We start from the raw sequence: 17,241 nt of genomic DNA on the forward strand, positions 1-17,241 counted from the left end.
CACCTGGGAAGGGGAAGGGGGTTTGGGCGACGGTCGCGCGGTCAAGGTTGAGGGTAAGGCTGGTCGTCGGTTGCAGCGGCTGGCTGTGGGTGGCTGGGTTGGCGGTTTTGATTTTTTTTTTTTAAGATAACGAAACATACTAACGGATACTTAACGACAAGGGCACAATAGAGTAACTAAGTGGACCTTGGGGTTATAGTGTGGCCTTTTTAAAAAATCATGGACATTGTGTAGAATTTCGAAATCTTCAGGGTTATAATGTAGAATTTCCCAAAATAATATAAAGTAAAAATAAGTTCAGTTCAGCAGTAAAGTTTAGTTATCTTAAGGAAGAGTTATAATAATAAAAAATCAGTAAAAATAATTTCACTTCAATAAAAATAATTTAAATTCAGCAAATATAATTTTATTTCATTAAAAATAATTTTGGTTAAACAAAAATTTAATCATTATTCAAATTTAAAATATATAGGGTAGTTGCGAACTCTCAATAGTATTCCGTATAAAGATAGGGGAAATTCCTAATTCCCAACTCCTAACAGGGCTAACACCGATAAGTTTAATGAACTTATCAAGTGGCAAACATGAAAATAAGGAGTAAAAAGAACTTTTGTATTATAAAATAATAATAATAAAATATAAAAGGAAAATATGAAATTAAAAATATACCCCTTGAGTTGTTAAGTGAGCAGGTAGGTATTACTATGCAATTACAAATATACCCCTTAATAAGTTTTATAAAATCATCGAGGTTAGGATCGAGTTGGACAGCCCTCTAAAGGTAGGATGTTAATAGGGTAGTTAAATTAAAAAGATATCCCATTTGAGTGTTGATGGTACAAAGTTTGGTGGGGACGATGTTAAATGTAATACCCCGTATTTTTATACATATTTTATTAAAAATAAGTATTTTGAGAAGTATTTAAATAAATTAAAATGTTTTATTTAAAGCATTTTAATTATTCATTTTAATAAGTTTAGAAATATTTTATAAAAATAAATTTTATTTAATTAATTATTTTATTTAAGTTGCGGTTTAATTTTAAAAAGTTTTATTTTAGTAAAGTTTTATTAGGGAGTGATTAGGAAAGATTACAAAGGGAAAGTTTAGGAAGAAGGGATTCTAGAGAAGGGGTATAAATATTCAACACCTGAGGTAAATTAAACTTGCCCGGAGTGGAGAAAACCTAAGGTAAACATTTCTCCCTTTCTCCTTCTTTTTCTTTTTCTTTTTCTTTTTTTTTTCCTTCCCCTTCTCGACCCTCACCCTCACTGCTGGCCACCACCACCACCGGTGGGCCGCCGACCACCGACAGCACCAGCCGCCAGCAGCAGGCAGCCACCGGCGCTGGCATCAGCCGGCAGTGGCTGTCGGCTGCTCGGCCTTCTCAAACAAAATAAATAAATAAATCTTTTGTTTATAAAAACTAGTTTAATCCTAGATCTAATTCTTAATTATGAGTTTTGTGATTAGATTATGATGTTTGATTATGAGTATCATATAAATTAATTTTCAGTTTTTATTTTCAATTGAAAAGCCCCAATTTTGAAAACCTAGATTCTTAAAATATTAATTATTGAAGGATTATGATATACAATGGTTTAAACCTTTGATTTAAGTGTCTTAAGGCCTAATTACAAGAAGTTTTCATTAAATTATAATGCTGGAATTTTTGGTAGTCCATTAACATCAAGTTTCTTTAAGGAATTTCAATTACCCATTAATTGGGATTAAAGTATGGTGTTTTAAATATAATTTCAGCTTATTTTAATTAAATTATGAGGGGTTTTATAATGGTATATATTGCTGGAAATTTGTGTAGAGAGGATTTTAATACTCTTCTATGATTTTAAATTATAGGACTCTTCGAAGTAAGTGATTTCTATTAGTCGTGGCTATTTTAAGATTGTATACAAGGTATGTTCGCGTACTTAGCATAATTTTAATGATGTAGTAGCATGTTAAATGTGTTTAATTGATTACAAGTAGTATCATGCTAAATTTGGAATGGAAATTACGATTTGGTTGTTAGTTGTGATTGAATTCTGAAGCATGATTTATTTGTGATGGATTAATGGATGGAAAATTATAGTTTGGAATATTGTTTATGAACCACACTTTTATTTATGGCATGTTAGAGAGCATGTTTAATTAAATTAAATGTTTAATTTGGCTTGGAATATTAAAAGGGAATTTTATTATGTTTCATATAATTTTTATTGATGCTTTAAGAGTTTAAGCATGGGAAAGGAGTTATGTAAGTGTCTATGTACACGAGGAATAAATCGTATGTTGGTACCTTAGGGTCTGTTCACATTTACTGAACTGAACTGAACTGAACTAAACTGAACTGAACTGAACTGAACTGAGCTAAAATAAATATTTTATGAGAGAGGGAAATTAGGAGCTGAACTGAACTGATTGGAGCTGAACTGAACTGAACTAATTGAAGTTGAATTGAACTGAAATTAAGTAAATGTGAACATGTCCTTAGTACACTTAAGGTGTTTTTAACACTGAGGGTTAGGATTTGTGGCGATTTATGCGTTTAAGGTGTCATTGGCACCGAGGTAGATTTAAAAAGGGTTCGACATTAAATATTATGTGGTCACTAATTATTCAAGAATTAAATTGGTATATTTGATAGTTTGAATAACTATTGTTGATTGAATGATTGTGGTTTGAGAGTCATCACCAATTTTAATAATATGTAAATAATGTAAAGTGAAAGAGATTACGCACCAAAACTCTTGGAATGTATATACCTTGAGTATGAATGTATGGGGGGAGTTATGGGGTTTTATATTTAACCATAACTTCTACTGGAGTACAGGACGTTGTATATTCCTTTTATTATTATTATGCGCAGGAATTCCGGCACTTACGAGTGGTTATTGATGCTGACACGGGTAGCTCCCGTGTCAGTAACCTCAATTCATTGGGGGAGGTTAGTGGGAAACCCGTTTGATGCGTAATCAACGCTAAATAAACTATGTAGTTGTCTAGTTGAGAATTTTTGTTGAATGTTGTATGCTTTAAAAACAGGTGCAACAAGGTAAGTTGTGTGTTGATAGGTAAATGCATGTTAGTGTGTTAATTACGCTTATGTACTCAGCTTTGCTGATTGTGTGTTTGTTGGCCTTGTTTTTATCTTGGCCCTATGATGACCCATTTTTAATGGAGAGTAGTGGAAACAAGTAGAGAGAAGTTTTTCAGGTGATGAAGCATATTCATGAATGGGCATGAGTGAAGAGCGAATCATGCTAGTTTCCATAAGTATATGATGTGTTTAATGTTTTAATTATTTATGATATTATTATTCATGAGACCAACGCAAAGTTTTGAAGTTGGTTTGGTTTTAATAAGGGCCTACAGTGGTTTCAAGTTGTAGGTTGATTTTATTTTACTTCGTTTGACTTTGGTTTTTTACTTTACTTTCGTTGGTTGACTTTTCAAGTTGACTTGTTTTGAATGGTTTTGAAATTAGTCTTCCATTGTGTGTCTTTGATAGTTGCCTTAGCCGTTTTCACGGTGGCGGTAATATCTTAGATGTTCCTATTTAAAGTTTTAAACAGGGCAAAATATGTATTTTAAAAGAAAGGAATTTCTAGGGTGTTACATAAAATTAGTGGCGATAAAAAAAATCGGGTCGGAGTGGCCCTTAACATCGTAAACCATATCCAAACTTGCCCAAAAGTGGCGGGCTTTTAGGGTCGGCTTTGGGTTTTTAATTAAAAGTGTGTATTTAGACTTGTCCAAATCCTCTCATTTACGAGTCGGAGCGGGCTGAAAGTAGTTGACCGCCTCTAGGATAAATATTGTACTCACGAAACGTCTGATATGTGGGGATGTGAGTTTGAGGATTAAAGGGTAGAAATTGGATTAGGAATTTGTTGTTGGAAATTCAATAAAATATTAACAATTCCTTATTTGGGCTGTAATAAGAATTGATTAGGAATAAATATTAAATTTACAATATTATCCTTACTAATTTTATATCCTTTTCTTTTCATTAAAGGTAAAATGTTTTTTTTTTACTCTTTATTTTCGATTTACATTTCTTTTATTACTTGCCCCCAAAAGGTAATAAAAACATAAGAGTATATAAAACCCTTTTTTTTTTCCCAATCCCCCTTGTAGTTCCACTTCCCACAAAACAAAAAAGGTTATTTAGGTAATAAAAACATGGGAATAAACCCATTTTATTCCTTATTCCCCTTACAATTCCGCTGAGAAAATACAAGTTTGTAACCTTAGCTTAATAAACGTGTGAAGTTTACATTCATGTCTAAAATAGGGAGGTATAATTGTAATTGACAATGTACTATTCAGCTGTTAAATGGCGTTAATGTCATTCATGAGTATCTTACTTTGCCATTAAAGCTTCCTCATCCATTATTAAATCAACTTATTAAAATCCATAATCTTCTTCCACCATTGAAGCTTTGTCCCCCTTCCGCAACAAACACTCCATCTTCCTATGAGTTGGTTAACCATTCTCTTTCTTTCATATTTTTTACTAGGAGAAAAAGACAAATGGGCACCGAGTTAGTGACACCTGTTCTTAAAAACCGGTGGCAAAAAAATTACGCGGGATTAATTTATTAGGGTTTAATTTTTTTTTAATTCGGCGGCAAAGCCGTCGGAATTCCTCCTATCAAAAACTTTAGAGGTCATCAACAACCTATTTCCGACCATCTTTTAGATTTCTTCGAAGGGGGATCTAGGTTTGGACTTTTCTCTTGCAAGCACCAAGGTTTCAAGGGAGGAGGGAGGGACGACCGACGATTTAACAAGGAGGGAGGAGTAGTTTTTAGGGGTTTGCAGGCTGGGGAAAGTTTACCGAGGGAGAGGAAAGCTTGAAGGAGGAGGGGAGGGGCGGCAAAGGGCGAGAAAGGGTAGCGAGTGGTAAGTTGGCTAGGTGGTGGTTGGAAAAGGAGGGAAGTGAAGTAATAAGTGGTTATGACGGGTGGCTTGTTTCTCTTTGTTTTTCAAAACAAACAACATAGCGAATGCATAGACTTTTTTTTCCATTCTTTTCATTTCCCTTTGTTTATTATTCCATTTTGTTTATCCCGTGCAAACCAAACAACCTGTTATAACAATAATCATTGATGTTATAGTATTGAGATGAAGGTACCAATTGACAATTGGTGTAGTGGTGATAAGAGATGCACATGCTAAGTCGGTAGGGAGGACCACATATTTGATCTTCCACAACAATAATTAGGAGGGGGATGAAACCTAACCACTACTTAAAACCGAGTCCTAAATCTGAATTAACCCAAAAGATGAACCGGGTGGGAAAAAAAAGGAATGAAAGTTAATTGTTTTTTCATTTTTTAATGTTGGTTCACGTTTGAATAAACTTTTGTAAGTCCCTACTTACGTAGAATTTGTCATATACACTCGGATGTATCGTACAACAGGAGTCATTTGCTCATTTAATCAACAAATGAGCATGTATCGTACATGGTACAAGTGTACAACCATAGGCTCCCTTACTTAGGATCTGTTCATATTTACTAAATTGAGCCGAACTAAACTAAACTGAATTGATTGGAACTGAGCTGAATTGAATTGAAATGAATATTTTACTCCGTATGATAAAAGGAAATTAGGAGCTGAACTGAAATGATTGGAGTTGAACTGTACTAAATTGAACTATAATTAAATTGAAGTGAACAGATTCTTACGCGAATCCTAAACGGCTAAACCCTTGATCAAAAATTCAAAACCTATATGCGATATATGCCCACGTGAAACAATTCATTAAAGTTCAAGTTTGTGTACCAATGTCATTTACTCGATAGCTATTTAGCCCGACCCAACTACACCGAAACAAACCCAAATACGTGGAAACAAACCCAACCTTCTTCATTCACCACGTCATTTCTCTCTCTCCCTCTTTTCCATTTTCAACCACTTTTCTTCTCCTTCTCCTTCACCATTTTTCATTTTTCTCCCCAACACAATCAATCTCCATTTTTTTTCCATTTTATTTCTTCCTTGTTCTTTCCTCTGTTTTCCAGAAATTCAGAGCATCAGCAACCATGAATATATTCAGATTTGCTGGTGATATGACTCATTTAATCAGTATTATTGTCTTACTTCTCAAAATTTATGCTACTAAATCATGCTCAGGTTTTCATTCTTCCTCTCATTTTCGTTAATACTACACTTTATTCCTACTTTTTTTCGTCTGATTTTTGTCTATTTATTCGAATTTTGAAGTATACAATTGTGCATTATCTGCTATATTTTTTTTTGACGGTTCGATATATTATTGAGCATTAACTGAATTTATTCATTCATAAATTTTTGTTTTAATTACTGTATTTAGAATGATTAATTTTTGGAATTTAGGGTTTGTTTGAATTTGAAATGATGGAGTTGTTGAATTTCGGAAGTTTTCGTCAATTTTTTTTTATATTGACTGAATTTTGACTAAGAATTACACAAATATATACTTGAAAGTGAAAGAAATTTGTCATTTTCGTGTGATTTTTGAAGACTAGAATGTTTGAAGAAATTGAGGTGTTGTAATTATTGTTTGACTTTTCCGTTGATTGTGTATAATTAATTGGAATTGGAATTTTGCGCTAACTTTCTGTTAATAGATGATTGAATTTTGTTATTGCATTATTTTTTTATTGAATGATTTGATTGTTATTGGATGGATGATGAAAGTTACGTATTGGACTTCACTTTCACTTGATTTATGCTTCAATTGGGTGGCATTAGTTGTTAATATGGAGAATGAGACGTTTCTTTGAGGATGAGGGTTAATGTGATGTTTAAGCGCGATGTCTTTGAGTCCGAATGAAAGGGAGAATGTGATTTTGAAGCCGAATGTGCAATGAGACTTACGAATGGCGGTTTGAGTACCAATGTATCGGCATTTGTAATTAGGTGCTGTAACTTTCACAGTTAGTTTGTATGTTTAAGAGTAACTTGATAATTTGGTGTTGTATAGCTTAGGCTTGATGAGTTCAATAGAGTGTTATCTGAAATTCTGAAGTATATGTGGGATCATTGTTGCCAGGCATTTCACTGAAGACACAAGAGCTGTATGCGCTGGTATTTTTGGCTCGCTACCTTGATTTGTTCACAGATTTCATATCTGTCTATAACACTATGATGAAGGTTGTGTTCATTGTTAGCTCCTTGGCTATTGTTTGGTTTATGAGGTTGCACCCTGTCATCAAGCGTTCATATGACAAAGAGCTTGACACATTTCGTTATTATCTTCTCGTCCTTGGGAGCTTTGTGTTGGCGCTGCTAATTCATGAGAAGTTCACTGTGCAAGAGGTAAGACCGTAAGAGCTGTGAGTTTGTGTATTTTAGCATCTGCATTTAGAAATTTGTGTTTGTTGTGATAAAAATTTGTGTTCATAACCTTCAGTTAGAGCCTCGAAAGAAATCTTATTGTGTTTCTTCTGTTAGTTCGTTAGAAATCTTCTGATGGTTATTGGTTTATATATCCATGCTTATACTTTTGCTGTTTTCAGATGGAAATCTGATTTTGTAATCCTGTATCTGTCGGAATTAGATTACTGTTCACAGGGATTGCTTCATCAATGAGGCTATGAGCTGCACAGTGCACACTTTCTTCTTCCCTGGAAGAGGATTAAGAGATTTATAGTTATTTATGTTCAATGAAAATTTAAAATCTTTGCTGGTAGAGGAAATTATGCACTTCCATTATAACTCATATTTTCTCATCCTCATGATATCGGTTGCTTTTTGAGCTGCTACATGGTAAAATGGTCACATGACTTTTACAGCACTTTTATGACATGGATGTATAATTGCTGTGCAAGTTTGTAATGACTAAAGAATGTTTTAAGCATTTTGATCTGCTTATCTCCATTATCCCAAGGGGATTTCTATTAATGTCTGCCTGCTGTGAAATAACAATGAAATTGGAAATTTGGAACATGTCAATGTACAAGTCTCTTCCCTACTTTTTATGGAGTAATACTTAGTAAGCAATATGTTCCTCATCCTAACCCTGAATCAATGATAACATTTCTTCTCTTTGTAGACCCTTTGTTCTAGCTAAAGAAGAGCAAGAACTGTGCACATGGCGTCCCCACAAAATAATGTAGGCATAGTTGGCCCTTAAATTCTCTTATCCCTTCACCCCAACCGTGGTTAAGATCCTTTACCAAAGCACTGAAGATGAGAAATTTGGTAGTTTTTGGTGCTTCCTCAATGTATCTTGATTTTTCTTTCTATTTTTTATTTATCTGTGTCTTCTCGCTTGTTTATATTATTGATTTTTCAACTGTAGTCTAGTGCTTGCCTGCTTGGTGATCTAGGTCCCGCTATGTTAAACTTATTCTTGACTTATTTCAGACAAAATAAGCTCAAATAAGTTCATACAAAATAAGTTTAGTCCAATTAAGACATGCCACAATGAAAAGAAGTTCAAACACACTCACAAATACTACTCAGCAGTATAAAACTAAAAATAAAATAATTTCTACTATGGTGAAAGTAAATTCTGATACATTGGAAATAAGTTCAAATAAGAATATAAGATAAGCTCACATAATATACATCAAGACATATAAGTCAAATTTTGCACAGCCTTATTACCCTAATGCTTTGCAAACATATTTTCTGTTCTGGGACAATGTCACAATTCTCTTTGTTAATGTCTTGTATACTCTGCTAGTTGCTCCAACAAATCAATTAGCTTGAATCCTCACTTTCAAGCTACAATTTTGCTTAAAGTAAAGAGCATAACTTTTCCAGCATCTGATGAGGAAAGCATCTCTGAGTTTTTTTGTAGTAATGTTGCTTTTGGTTTCCTGAGGCAATACTCTGCAATATAAGAGTATATGCCATAGTTGTAATTAAGTTGTGAAATGATAATGTTCATGGTTCCATTTATTCCTGATTCATTTCTTCATTAGTACTTTGTACTATGGAGTAGTTGATTTTTTGGGGGGATTCTTTTGTATTTTTATTTGTTTCTTTTCTAAGTATTGTTTGTTATTCTAGAACTTAGACTCATGTGCAGACTGTGGACTCATTCAATTACACTTTTTTTAGCTCTCTTCACTGTTATATATATGTTTTCTCAGGTTTTCTGGGCATTTTCTATATACTTGGAAGCTGTTGCTATTCTTCCCCAGCTTTTCCTGCTACAAAGAAGTGGAAACGTTGACAACTTGGCAGCTCAATATGTTTTCTTTCTTGGGTACGTCCTAAATTCATCTCACTTGTTTCTTGTTATTATAACTTTAGTGGCATGAACATCCCACCTTGAAACATATCTTGAGGATCTATGGCTGTGCCATTCTTGCCTGATTGAACTCCTGTATCCTACGAATCGCTGAACCAGAAGCTGAAGAAGGGGACAAAGCTAATAAAGAAAAACATTCCTGATTCAGATGTATATTTAACTGTAATATGAAACCTATCTTTCTGAACCTTCTGCTGGTGCCGTTGCTCTAGAAAGTTGGTTGTGCTAGACTAGATTGAGAATGTAGCAGTAACTAAAACACAACTAGTTAATTTTAAGATATGCCTACAACTAGGAATAGCCATAGTATTGTTTTAACATTTAGTTAATCAGAATTAGTACCTGCTTGTTTTCAAGTGCAAATTAGTTTCCATTTTATGCTTAGTGATTGTTTTCATAGGGACTATTTGGAATTTGATTTCTATGTGATCTCATAGGTATGACTTATGAGTACTATATTAGTATGTCTTTTATCATACCACATTCCTTTGTTTAGGTCAAAGTCACCTCATGGTCCTGTGATTTTTAAAGGTCCATTTAAAACATCCATGTAACAAGATTTCTTGGTTTTTTTACAGGGCATACAGGGCATTCTACATTTTCAACTGGATTTATCGCTACTTCACAGAACCATATTTCACTCGATGGATAGGTAAGGGTTTTTCCTAGAGCAAAACAATGCTATCACCAAAATAATAATGTCTGACATGTGATTACCCTTCAATTTCCAGCTTGCGTCTCTGGCCTTGTTCAGACTGCCCTTTATGCAGATTTCTTTTATTACTACTTTATCAGGTAAATAACTAAGAATTTTATCAATTCCTGTTGATGCTGTCTTTCAAATGTGTATGAAATAAGTAAATTTTCTATTTTCTTTTATTTCAGCTGGAAAAACAATTCGAATCTTAAGTTGCCAGCTTGAGCCCATAATGCTGAAAAGAACAGATATTAATGTTGAAGACTGGTCTGTTTACACCTTTGGCATGATTGATGGTCGAGGTTTTGTGATTTTGGTTGCAGTCCCATGATGCCATTCCTGTTGGCAGTGGACACTGATGACTTTAGGTGGTCTTGTATAGGGAGCTCTTTTCCTTAACACTGATCAGATTAAACTCTATTTGAGTGTCTTCATATAAAGCATCTTTACACGTGTAAAAATTAGGATGTGTTACATCATACATTGGATGCCAAGTGGAGATTTGGAGATGTTTGTTAGTTGCACAATTAAGGACTAGGTTATACACATTCTATGAAATTTGCAAAAACTTCAAATCTTCAATACATGTTTTCTCAGTGATTCGAAGTTCAGTTATCTTAGTGGGGGTAGTTTTGGGAGATTGGTTCTCAGAGCCTTGGTAGTTGAAATTTGTATACATAATTATCTGTATTATGATCCATATAGAAGGGTAGCAATTGAAGGAACATTCCCTTATAGCAATTCTGATGATCGAGAGGTGTGTCTCAGGTCTTAGAATTGTTTTGGGGGTTGGATCTCAGAGAAAGTTCGCAAAGAACTTGTATTGTTCTGTGGAACTTATTACTGGTCAGTGTGTAATTTGCGATGACCACTTTAATTAAGGGTTGGCATGTTATAGTGATCACAGGGCAGGTGATATATAATAGGGACTTTGTATTTTGTCCATGTGGGACAAGAACTATGTTGGTTCTTATGAAGCAATTAAATTGGAGTTGATGAATAAAATTTTGCAACTCCAACATAGAACGTAAAATGAACCTGGATCAAAATTGAATGCAAAGTCATTTGGAGCTATAGAACTGAAGCTTTTTTACCTGAATTGCCATGGTCGACTCGTCGAGCCAGAGTTTAGATTTCCTGCATTCTCAGAATGGTATGAAAATCCATAGAAGTGGAGTTCATCTTCATCATGTACTATATGGGTGTTGAGCAATCATCTTTTGACAATGACTTGAATAGCTGAATTAATGAATATGATCTGGTTCTCTTTACCTTATTTTGCTGAATTGAAATTATTTTTACTAAACTTATTTATGTTTTTTTTTTTACTACTAAAATATACTGAAATTATTTCTTGATAAACAGAATATATTTTTACAAAACTGGAAAACCATGCAACTAGTTTGTGAATTTGGAAAACATGCTATCTCCCAGCCATCACAACTCCATATCTTATATCTCCCAGCCATTACAAGTTTACAACTCCCGCAAATAAAGGCATTGGGGTTAGACTACAGTGTAGCTTGAAAATTCTCTTTACACCGTGCAAAGAAACTTCAGAATCCTCTTGTACAGCCTAAATATGGGTAAATAAACTCTAAAAGAATCGCGTAGTAACTCGAAAATTTCACTTGATATAACCTCTTCCCTCTCACCATCATCATTCCTGCAAAGACCTGCAACGACATATTCACATGGTCAATATTACCGTACATAGACTTCCTAGAGTTTGACAGTAGAGAGAACTGTAAAAAAGCTTAGCAGTACAACTTGATCTAAAGGTTAGGGCCTGTTCTCATTGACTGAACTCAGCTGAACTGAACTGAACTAAGCTGAAATGAATATTTTATAAGAGAAGGAAATTAGGAGCTGAGCTGAACTGAACTGAATTGAATTGAATTTCAACGTAAGAGAACAGACCCTTACTGCTTCCAATCATACCGCAAGTGCTACTTCAAAACATGGATTGATATCAAACATCAAAACCATTTGTATTGCTTATGCAACATGAGAAACCAACATAAGAAATATTCAACTGCAAGACAATGTACTAAAACCTCATCAGGCTGACAATAAGATAGCAAATTCACTTAACTTATTATCTAAAAAATGCTACATTACCACTGGCAATAGGATAAGGGCGCAGTAGGAATAAATATGTGTGAACTCTCTTTGAAAGGAACCAAGACAAGTAACTATCTTAAACTTCATTATTAAAAACACAACCCATAAAGGCTGCAATTAAGCCCTGTTACTTTATAGCAAATTCAAATGAATGAGAGTCCGGCTCACAAATACCCGACCACATTCCAACTCTTTGCTTCACAAATTCCATAGCTTTGGGTCCTAAGCCCAACACAGATAAATTCTGTTCACTAAACTCCTTTTATATACTCTTTTGCTTAAGCTTTATACATAAGGCCCCAAGAATGAGACCTACGAATCATACAATAATTAGCACTAATAGTTTAAAATAAGAGGTGTTAGTGCTGATAGTCACACAAGGAGTCACTCCTGCAGCCCTAATGCTACTGAGGCCTATAGCAGGTATTTATGTACTCAATATCTTCATCTACGTTCTTTGATATTTTTTGAAACTCAGTGTTTTAGATTTTGTTTTGATGAATGTGATTCGCTAATCAATACAAAGTCCTCGGGATAACTTACTTTAACTACTGATGGAAGCTATACATTATGGTGTAAAAAAGTCCTAACCATTGTAATTTTATGTTAGTGAAAGGATTCTATGAGTTAATTGCCTAATTGGCACTATATTGCCTACAGACACTGAACCAAGTTGACTTTGTACGTGGAGAATTTTCACTGAACCTAGGTTAAGATCACAAGGGAATCTAGCTTTAACGCTTTATGCACTGATAAGTTAGCCTAAGAGGTTGATTCTACTCAGGGAAGGTGAGAATTGTAGTTGTTTCTCACATTACACTCTTCACAGAAACCTCCATGAATTTAATCCTCAGAAAAAATGACAGCTGTCATCAGCATATAAAGAACTTAACACTATCAAAATTTTAAACAAATTAAAAAAAAAAAAAAAAAAAAAACCAAAGAGATCTCAAATGAGGAAAATAATGATGCAATCAACCATCTGATATCTATTATATGAATGTAGACAACAAACGAAGAAGCTGGAAATGTTAGCTAAACAAGTAGTAGAATCAACAAAAAAAATTCTTTCAAAAGTTTAGAAACAAAATGAAGATACAAAATAAAATGTAGTTTGACAAGTGAATTTAAATCCAAATCACAAGATGCAAAGATCATTAGAGAAGTTATTAAATATCATACCTGTGAATTGACCGCACAAAAGGGTTAGAGTCTTAGAGAAACCCATCTCAACTGTGGTGAAACATCTCCATCACACTTGCTTTAGAGCTTGCGTTAAGTGTTAACTGAAATACAATCATCTTGGTGTTTACAACATTATCAAACTTGGTCTCAACTCTCAAGTACTTCATTTTCCTATTCAAGTCCCTTCAATTTGCTTACTAAGCAATATCACCATTGATAATTTAGCTTTCAAGTTCGACACTTATAGAACTTACAATAGGCTGCACATAAGTTAACTAAAACTACAATCAGGATCTTTCATCCTAGACTTGGAAGACATAGTTTAAACAGGTTTCTTTAACCTTGCATTTACTGTGAAAGAATTACCAAATGTTGGCAAGGTAATGTGCCACCTTTAATGCTTCCATCCTTCTTGGCAACACTGATTCATAAGACTCCAATTAGATTAACTCCCTTTTTTTTTCTCCCTCTCCCTGTAACAGGGTCCACTTTTCTAGCAAAGTTCATATCAACCCTTGTTCATTCAAATTTTATAAGTCAGCATAAGTGGCTGGCAAGGAACCATACTAGATAAACTATTCTATAAGCAAAGCACATAGCACTGATGTAGTTCATAATATCCAGAAAGTCAATCAGAAGAAAATGAAATTAAAAGAGAACTTAAAAGTATATACGAAGTATTAGATTTTATACAGTACTTAATTCTCCATCCTACTGCATTGGAGTGCAACCAAGATTTCTATTAAAGGAGAGTTTCCATCATTTAACTTAAAATATGATAAGTACAAGCAAATGTAAGTATTTAGTCTACAGAATAGCTAATTTAACACCTAATTCAAGCAATTTTCCACCAACAACTCAATATGCATTGATAGAATCAGCGAACAAACCGTTTATTTGTCATTTAACGGTAAAATAGTTGAATAAATGTCAAACAAAAACAAGCTAAAACTGACCAAGTTGTCATCAATCCCCCCCCCCCAAACCCACCCCTCTCCAAGTGCAGCACACACAAAATTGTAGCTAGAAATGACTAAACGTGTTGTGAAAATGTCTTTTCCCGTGTGAATTAGACAAGTAAAGAAAACACTACGCACATAACAGGATATCGTAAAAAGAAAACATTAACAACTGCAAGTCTAAACCATCAACTTGCCAACAGACTAAAAAAAACTAATTGAGCAACTATTGACTTCATCGTTAAGCTACTTATGTGAACATGAGTCAGGAGAAAATATTTCAGTGTAAACCATGTGACAAGAAGTAGCCTTATCAGAGAAAGGAAAGAGAACAAGCGTTAGCACAAAGAAAGACTAATGTATATATATTATACGAAGTATAGCTTAAAGAATAAAGGCTAACAGATCTTCAGAAAGTTCAATTATACTGATATATTTCCAAAAACCAATTGATAAAACATATTGAAGAGAGTACGACATAAAGGCAAAGTGATTATAGAACAGCATCAGCAGCATACTCAAACTCTGAATTATATGATAACTTGCCTATTGCCAAGTTCAGTAAAATCCTTATCTGTAGCACAACGGTAGTGCTTAGTTTTTTCTTAGTAACTAAGTGTCAATGTGCATCCCCTAACTCCACAAATTCAATCCAAGTATGATGCTAAGACTTGCTAATTTCCAATAAGAGATTCACAATACAAAGTTACTGCACATACTAAGAAAACTTCGTGATATGGAAGTTTCAAGCAAATAAACCTTCACCAGTAGTCCCCACATGAACACTTTCCATCCTTGAAATGATGGAACCGCTTGTTGTCCCTAACAATCAACTCCCTCCCAACAATCTTGGACATGATCTTAATAGCATTGTGACAATCACCACAAATTCGAAGGTTCTTAATGATCCTAAGGGGTGTCCTCGGCGGGGTACTGATCAAGCCATAAGCTATAGCTAATCTCTCACTGTGGTAAAGCAAGGCCTGCTCCTTAGCTTCCTGATCAATGTCATGAAGAACATATCTAGTGTCTGGCACATAACCTTGTTCCTTAAGAGCAGCCTTGTATTTCTCATCGTCTTTGTAAAGAGACGGATTCTTGAACTCGGGAAGTCTATTCCTTCCTTCCATAAGATTCTCTGCCATTCGCTTTTTCGGAGGTGGAGTAGGGAGTTTGTCAGCAACAGCCTTCGACGGATCAAGATCAACTATCAACTCATTTATATGGTCCTCAAGATCCAAATCACCATGATACCTAGCATAATCCCTTAATGACTCCCAAGCAGCCACATTCGGCTGCATTGGCAACTTTTCGATATACTCCCGAGCTTCAATAAGATGCCCGGAAGCTCCCAGCACATCCAAAACCAACAAATAATGCTCCAACTGCGGTTCAATACCATACTCTGTTCTCATCTTCTCCAAATAGATAAACCCTTCTTCCACAGCCTCCGCCCCGGCACACGCAAACAAAACAGCCATAAACGTCTCGCTATTCGGCCTCAATCCCAGCTCCTTCATCTTCTCAAACAACTGCAACCCCTCATCTCCAAACGAGTTACTAGCATACCCTCTAATCATCAAATGCCAAGAATCAATACTTCGTTCAGGCATATGATCGAACACCCGGCGTGCATCCACCATACTCCCACATTTCGCATACATTTCAATCACTTTATTGATCAATCTAAGATCACCCCTAAACGTAGACCTAAGAAAGAAATCATGCACTTTCTTCGCATTCTCCAGCAATTTAGGGTTCCCACATTTATCAAACAACACATAAAAACACTCCCCATCAGCCTTTGCTCCTTTCACCATCAACTCAATTATCTCCTTCACCTTCCCCTCCATAGCCATACTCCTCAAGTCCACATTCAGAGCCTCAACCGGGCCACTCTGTACCTGTACCGGGCCCTGATTCGGGCCTTGATTGTTCCACTGATTAGGGTTCCTCGGAGGCGCTTGCGACGGCTGTTGTTGACGAACATATCTTTGATCGGGAAATTGACCTTGTGGGTATCCATGATTAGGGTTTCTATGAACTGGGTATCCTTGATTTTGCTGATTCCACTGACCCTGTTGCTGCTGCTGCTGCTGCTGCTGCTGCGGCGGCGGCGGTTGTTGCTGGCGATAATTGGGGGTGTAATTAGGGTTTATCGGCGGAGGAGGAGCACTTCCGGCGGCGTGAGGTGGAGGGTACCAGCCTTGATTGTGGTTGTCGGGTTGAGGGTGACGAGGGTAGTCGTTGGGGGCGGCGAAGGTGGAAAGAGAGCGAGAGAGAAGAGGGGAGGTTAGGGTTTTGGGGAAAGGGTTTAAGGGTGGAAGAGAAGATGGGTTGAAATGGGAACGTACTTTGAGGAGAGAGGAGAGATAGAATGGAAGAGGAGGACGAACTGCGATGAAGGACGCCATTGATGAAATGAATTGAAGGTTGAGTAGCAGGAATAGGTGGTGATAGAGTTGAGCAGTGTTATCTTTCCGATTGTAGTAGGGGTTTGGGTGGTAGGGTTTAACGGTTCAAGAAAATGACTAGATTTTAATAATTAAAAATTTTTAAAAAAAAACAAAAAAACATAAAGTGTTATATGTGGCTGGCCACACGGTGCGGTCATTATTTCATGCTTGTTCACATTTACTTAACTGAGCTAACTAATGGAACTGATTGAAGCTGAACTAAATTAATTAAAGCTAAAATGAATATTTTATGAGAGAAGGAAATTCGGAGCTTAACTGAATAGAACTGAACTGAAATTAAGTTGAAGTGAATAGGCCTTTCGTTAGTGTGATAGGGGTTAATTGCTCAGTGTTAAAGGGGTTACTTCACCAATATTATAGGTGTAATCCCCCGTATTTTTAAATATTTTATAAATGAAAATTTATTTTATTTATAATATTTATTTGTTATTTTTCATAATTTAATTTCAAAAGTTTCAAATTATTAATCTGGGTTGAAAATTATTTGACAAATTATTTTATGCACATTTATTATACAATTTATGTCCAATCACACAAGCCTA

At 35.2% G+C, this 17,241-nt stretch overlaps 2 protein-coding genes across 3 annotated transcripts; one reads left to right on the forward strand and one right to left on the reverse strand.

The window, feature by feature from the left end:
* Positions 1-5,805: 5,805 nt before the first annotated feature.
* LOC110716143 (ER lumen protein-retaining receptor A-like) lies at positions 5,806-11,230 on the forward strand. Of its 2 annotated transcripts, none has more exons than XM_021894775.1 (6): positions 5,806-6,145; positions 7,047-7,312; positions 9,097-9,212; positions 9,836-9,909; positions 9,989-10,052; positions 10,143-11,230. In XM_021894775.1, the coding sequence occupies exons 1-6, from the start codon at positions 6,055-6,057 to the stop codon at positions 10,177-10,179; spliced, it is 648 nt and encodes a 215-aa protein (XP_021750467.1). In that variant the 5' UTR covers positions 5,806-6,054; the 3' UTR covers positions 10,180-11,230. The 2 variants fall into 2 exon arrangements, with proteins under 2 accessions (XP_021750467.1, XP_021750468.1); XM_021894776.1 differs by lacking the exon at positions 5,806-6,145 and adding an exon at positions 6,156-6,913.
* A 3,398-nt stretch (positions 11,231-14,628) lies between these two features.
* LOC110716131 (pentatricopeptide repeat-containing protein At2g15690-like) lies at positions 14,629-16,777 on the reverse strand. Its single transcript, XM_021894764.1, has one exon. It carries the CDS (start codon positions 16,634-16,636, stop codon positions 14,984-14,986), a length of 1,653 nt encoding a protein of 550 aa, XP_021750456.1. The 5' UTR covers positions 16,637-16,777; the 3' UTR covers positions 14,629-14,983.
* Positions 16,778-17,241: the final 464 nt, after the last annotated feature.

The sequence above is a fragment of the Chenopodium quinoa genome, unplaced genomic scaffold (assembly GCF_001683475.1).
Source record: "Chenopodium quinoa cultivar QQ74 unplaced genomic scaffold, ASM168347v1, whole genome shotgun sequence".
Classification (NCBI taxonomy): domain Eukaryota; kingdom Viridiplantae; phylum Streptophyta; class Magnoliopsida; order Caryophyllales; family Amaranthaceae; genus Chenopodium; species Chenopodium quinoa.

Excerpts from the sequence above, each read along its gene's own strand:
- LOC110716143 (XM_021894775.1), top strand. The coding sequence starts at position 6,055 with ATGAATATATTCAGATTTGCTGGTGATATGACTCATTTAATCAGTATT. Across the intron at positions 9,910-9,988 it reads ATATTTCACTCGATGGATAG|CTTGCGTCTCTGGCCTTGTT; the intron begins GTAAGGGTTTTT and ends TTCAATTTCCAG. Across the intron at positions 10,053-10,142 it reads TTTTATTACTACTTTATCAG|CTGGAAAAACAATTCGAATC; the intron begins GTAAATAACTAA and ends CTTTTATTTCAG.
- LOC110716131 (XM_021894764.1), bottom strand. The coding sequence starts at position 16,636 with ATGGCGTCCTTCATCGCAGTTCGTCCTCCTCTTCCATTCTATCTCTCC.